Genomic DNA, 5317 nt, shown 5'->3' with positions numbered 1-5317 from the left:
GGATAAGGTTGAAGGCACTTTTAAGATTTATTATTTTATTTTATAACACAGATTAATTGTAGCACATTCCAATCCTACTTGAAAGAATAAACAATACAATGCCAAAGAGAAATTAGTTAAAAGCGAATAGAAACTAAAAAAACTTATCAGAAACGTTGTATAATACAAATCCTGAAACCGAACAAAGAGTACATGTTCAGTTCGCTATGCGTGTCACTTTCAGAGTTGCATTGCGTGTTTTACTCATGTCTTGCCACGAGTGCACTGCACGTGTCCATGCATGGCTACATTCACTATTCCTTTCTAAATAGTTGTCACGTTCTTGATTTTCCTCCCTTACTATGAGATACTTTTCACATAATTTTAGCATTAACTATAACACAAATTTGTTGCCTATATAAAGCCTCAACAAGAACTATGTTAGCATATTGAGCAAAAAGTCAAGTGTAATCAACTAAATTATTGCATAGATATAAGTTACAAGCATGGCATCTAAGCAACGACAAGATCTTAATGAAAAAGCAAAACAGGGAGAAACTGTGGTCCCTGGTGGAACTGGTGGCAAGACCCTTGAGGCTCAGGAGCATCTTGCTGAAGGTTATTAGTTATTATTATTATAATCTCAGTAATAACGTTAACGTTAAATGATTATAAATGAATATGCAATTATATAATATAAAAATGTTGTTTAACTGTCAGGAAGGAGCAAGGGAGGGCAAACCAGGAAGGAACAGTTGGGAACAGAAGGGTACCAAGAGATGGGTCGCAAGGGTGGATTAAGCACCATGGAGAAATCTGGAGGAGAACGTGCTGAAGAGGAAGGAGTTGAGATTGATGAGTCCAAGTTTGCCACCAAGAACCAAAACAAGTAGTACCATCATCTTATTATAATCCTAATCATGTATGCTAGCTTCTAATGTATGTGTGCTTAATGTATTAGCACTAGGTAGTAATTAGGTTACGGTTAATATATAACAAGGTATTTAGGTCCAGTGTTATTAGTGTCTAGAGTTCTATAATAACTAGCTAGCTAGCATATATTGAGAGGTTATGCTTGTTATTACTAGTGTTTTAGTTGTTAAGCTTTGATGGTAAGAGTATATGGTTTGTCTGTAATGATGTGTTTAATGATGTAATGACAAATCTAATATTTTCCTTTAGAGGGTTGAATTGTGGTTTATGTTGTAGCATCATAATGCCATTACTTATGATGGGTGCAAATATCATTTCATCTTTGATACTAAACTAGTAAAGTATTGCGACCAAAACATTAATTTTGTAATGTTTTGTCATGTATTTGGCAAAATAAAATTATTAATCTTTGCCGTCTAATTCCTAGTAGATTTGTCGAGCTGTGTGTTAAAAATATTAGATGATCTTAACTTTTGACTGAAAGTAATGAGACAACAATGTTTGTCATTGGCACACTTTGTGCTATATAAACTGTGCCGCTTGCATTTCTCATTTCATACCTTTAAGTCCTGAATATCAGCATATCTATGAAGTAATGGAATCAAAGTACAGCATGTTGTCCCTTCTTAGTTCAAATCGTATAAACTCAAATCTAACTCATTATTTTGAGGTCTTGTGTTAGAAGAATATGATTGTTTTGGGTACTCTCCTATTTTGGACAGATTTACAAGTATCATAATTAATACGAGAAATTTTGAGAGGAAATCAGCCCATCAAAACAATTTTTTAGGGACCGAATTGTCAAAGTGTCAAAATGGTGCCTATTTGGTTAACTTTTTTCATTTATGGGTACTGGCCATACAGACGGAAATACACTAATTTTAGATTAGTTTTAGATTAGATTTTTATAAAATAGAGAGTTAATTTTTTATAAAATAGTATTATACATATAAAATTTGATAAATTTTATCTCATTTTTTTAAAAATAATATGTAAAATAACATGTTATTTTATTTAATAATTAATTATATTTATTATTTGAGTTAGTTTAATTTAATGAAAATTAATATCTTAATTATAATAGAATTATTTTATAATTAAATTATTATTTAAAATAAATAATTATATAATTTTTTGTCAATTTACTTTTTACTTAAAAGAACACTTTTGAATTTTCGTTACTTGGAGCAGATGCATTATTTGTTATCACTTAACAAAAAAAATTATATTAAACATATGCATTATTTCTTATCTATCTATAAAATGTGTATTTTGTGAAAGTAAAATTATAATTTTATTATAGTAAAAATATTAACTCTCATTGAATTTTGAATAACTCAAGTTTTAAGTATAGTTAGTTATCATATATTGACACATCATACAAAATAAATTACATATTATTTTAAAAAAGAGTTAGTAAAATTTACTAAAAAATTTTTTTATAAAGATTATTAGATAAACAATAATTTTTATAAATAATGTGAATAATAGACTTTAAAATTGATTCAATAAATAAAAAAATACTCTATCCTAAATTACTTCCTAAATCTTAACATTAGATAACTATTTTCATACCTTATAAGGGTTGTCATAACTGTACATGAGTAATAGAAAAAATATCTATCCCTTATAAGGGTTATCCCTTAACACATACCTTAGATAACTATTTTTTATAAGGGTTGTCACAACTGTACATAAGTAAATGGAATAAAAAAAATAATTATTTAATTAAAAATAATAAATATAATCATCTCTATACTTATTTATATTGTTTAATATTCTCATTGTCTATATCTATATTTTTCTTTGTTATAAAACAAGGATGTCGGACATACACTATCATATACCTTCTTTTTAAAGAAATTTGAAAATTAATAGGTTAATGATTTTGTTTTAAGAATCGCAATATAAATGTTGGATGAAATTTGTTTATCACTTTACCGGTAAATTTATTTGTTACGAGTCATGTCGAGTAAGATGGAATTAAAAGATTTAGAGTACGGATTGAATACATATAGTTCATATGTTAAAGAAGCGAATTTGCAAAGTGTTACGAAGGCCAAGGTTGAAGGCAATTTTACCACACAGATTAATGGTAGCATATGCCAATCCTACTTGAAAAATAAACAATACAATGCTAAAGAGAAATCAGTTAAAAGCTAATAGAAACTAAAGGAACTTATCAGAAACACTCTAGATACAAACCTGCCAACCCAATAAAGAGTACATGCTCATATTAAAAGTTCGCTGCCCTATTCCCGAATAAATAACTCGACGCGTGTCATTTTCGGAGTTACATGTCTTACTCATATTTTGCCACGCATGCACCGCACGTGTCCATGCATGGCCACGCTCACTGTTCCTTTCTAAGTAGTTGTCACGTTCTTGATTTTTCATAATTTTAGCATTAATTATGCAACACAAATTTGTTGCCTATATAAAGCCTCATCAAGGTCTATATTAGCATACTGAACAAAAAGTCAAGTATAATCAACGACATTATTACAGAGATATAAGTTCTAAGTAAGTTCTAAGCATGGCATCTAAGCAACAAAGCCGACAAGAGCTTGATGAAAGGGCAAAACAGGGAGAAACTGTAGTACCTGGTGGAACTGGTGGCAAGACCCTTGAGGCTCAGGAGCATCTTGCTGAAGGTTTATTATTATTATTATTATTATTATTATTATTATTATTATCTCAGTAATAATGTTACGTTGAATGTATATAAACAAATATGCAACCATATAATATAAAAATGTTGTTTCACTGTCAGGAAGGAGTAAGGGAGGGCAAACAAGGAGGGAGCAGTTGGGAACAGAAGGGTACCAAGAGATGGGTCGCAAGGGTGGATTCAGCACTATGGAGAAATCTGGAGGAGAGCGTGTTAAAGAGGAAGGCGTTGAGATTGATGAGTCCAAGTTTGCCACCAAGAACCAAAACAAGTAGTACCATCATCTATTGTAATCCTAATCATGTATGCTAGCTTCTAATGTTATTGTGTGCTTAATTTATTAGTACTAGGTAGTGATTAGTTCAGGGTTAATATATATAACAAGGTATTTAGGAGTTACCAGAGTGTCTAGAGTTACAAGTGTCTAGGGTTTTCTAATAATAACTAGCTAGCTAGCATATGTTGAGAGGTTATGTTTACTATTACTAGTGTTTTCGTCGTAAGGCTTTGATGGTTGGAGTATATGGTTTGTATGTAATGATGTGTTTGATGATGTAATGACAAATTTAATATTTTTCTTAATGTCATTAGTCAATATGGATGCAATTATTATTTCATCTTTGCTACTAACTAAACTAGTGAAGTCTTGCAACATAAACATTAATTTTGTAATGTTTAGTCATGTATTTGGCAAAATAAAATTATTAATCTCTACAATAATACTTCTAATTCTTGGTAGATTTGCTCAACTGTGTGTTAAAAATTGATAAGAAGATTTTAACTTCAGTAAACTGAAAAGTGACGAGACAAAAAAGTTTGTCATTGGCACATCTTGCGCTATATAAACAGCGGCTTGCATATATAAAGCATATCCATGAAGTAATGGAATAAAAGTATTGCACATTGTCCTTTTTTTAGTTCAAACATTCTTGGTACAATTTTAGTTTTAATATCTAAAAAACCAAATTATCAAACTACTTCTAGAACTAAATTTTTGGAAAGCCTGTTTGGACCACAGAGATCAGAAAATTAAAATTTTGGACAAAATTTGTAAGTATTATGTTGTACAACAGTTATTGTGTTTCATAATTCATATTAGGAATTTTGAGAGGAAATCAGCCCATCGAAAAATTTTCTATGCGAAGGTGCTGAGAGTGTCTGTTTGGTTTACTTTAGTTTTTAATCTACAGCCATGTATGGATATCGGCCATGTCAGAAGGAGACACTTTTATATTTTTATAAAATACAGAGATATAGTTAATTTTTTATAAAACACTACTATATATATAAAATTTGGTAAATTCTATTTGATTTTTCTAAAATAATATATAAAATAATGTTATTTTAATTTAATAATTAATTATATTTATATTTAAATTACTTTAATTTAATGAAAATTAATATTTTAATTATAATAAAATCATTTTATAATTTAATTATTATTTAAAATAAATAATTATATAATTTTTTAAATATTAATAATTAAATTACAAAATAATTTTATTATAATTAAAATATTAATTTTTATTAAATTAAAATAACTCAAATTTTAAATATAATTAATTATCATATTAAAATAACATCTAATTAAAAGTTGACATATTATAAAAAAATAAGTTACATGTTATGGAAGGTGTAGTAAAATTGTGGGGCATACACTACTATCTTCCTTTTTATTCCGTTTAATTCAGATTTCAAGCAGGATTAATTCATATGTTGTAATTAAATTCGAAT

General features: G+C 28.5%; 2 protein-coding genes across 2 annotated transcripts; both read left to right on the top strand.

Annotated features, from left to right (window-relative positions):
* Positions 1-415: 415 nt before the first annotated feature.
* Positions 416-1160, top strand: LOC107475321 (protein SLE2). The gene is made up of 2 exons (XM_016094945.3): positions 416-597; positions 700-1160. The coding sequence occupies exons 1-2, from the start codon at positions 486-488 to the stop codon at positions 870-872; spliced, it is 285 nt and encodes a 94-aa protein (XP_015950431.1). The 5' UTR covers positions 416-485; the 3' UTR covers positions 873-1160.
* Positions 1161-3379: 2219 nt separating this feature from the next.
* On the top strand, positions 3380-4165 carry LOC107475320 (protein SLE2). Its single transcript, XM_016094943.3, has 2 exons — positions 3380-3566; positions 3686-4165. Exons 1-2 carry the CDS (start codon positions 3449-3451, stop codon positions 3856-3858), a joined length of 291 nt encoding a protein of 96 aa, XP_015950429.1. The 5' UTR covers positions 3380-3448; the 3' UTR covers positions 3859-4165.
* The last annotated feature ends 1152 nt before the right edge of the window (positions 4166-5317 follow it).

The sequence above is a fragment of the Arachis duranensis genome, chromosome 2, assembly GCF_000817695.3.
Source record: "Arachis duranensis cultivar V14167 chromosome 2, aradu.V14167.gnm2.J7QH, whole genome shotgun sequence".
In the NCBI taxonomy this organism is placed as follows: domain Eukaryota; kingdom Viridiplantae; phylum Streptophyta; class Magnoliopsida; order Fabales; family Fabaceae; genus Arachis; species Arachis duranensis.
This window is presented reverse-complemented; position numbering and strand designations above follow the sequence as displayed.

Coding starts and splice junctions, on each gene's coding strand:
- LOC107475321 (XM_016094945.3), top strand. CDS start 486: ATGGCATCTAAGCAACGACAAGATCTTAATGAAAAAGCAAAACAGGGA. Junction 598..699: donor TCAGGAGCATCTTGCTGAAG/GTTATTAGTTAT, acceptor TTTAACTGTCAG/GAAGGAGCAAGGGAGGGCAA.
- LOC107475320 (XM_016094943.3), top strand. CDS start 3,449: ATGGCATCTAAGCAACAAAGCCGACAAGAGCTTGATGAAAGGGCAAAA. Junction 3,567..3,685: donor TCAGGAGCATCTTGCTGAAG/GTTTATTATTAT, acceptor TTTCACTGTCAG/GAAGGAGTAAGGGAGGGCAA.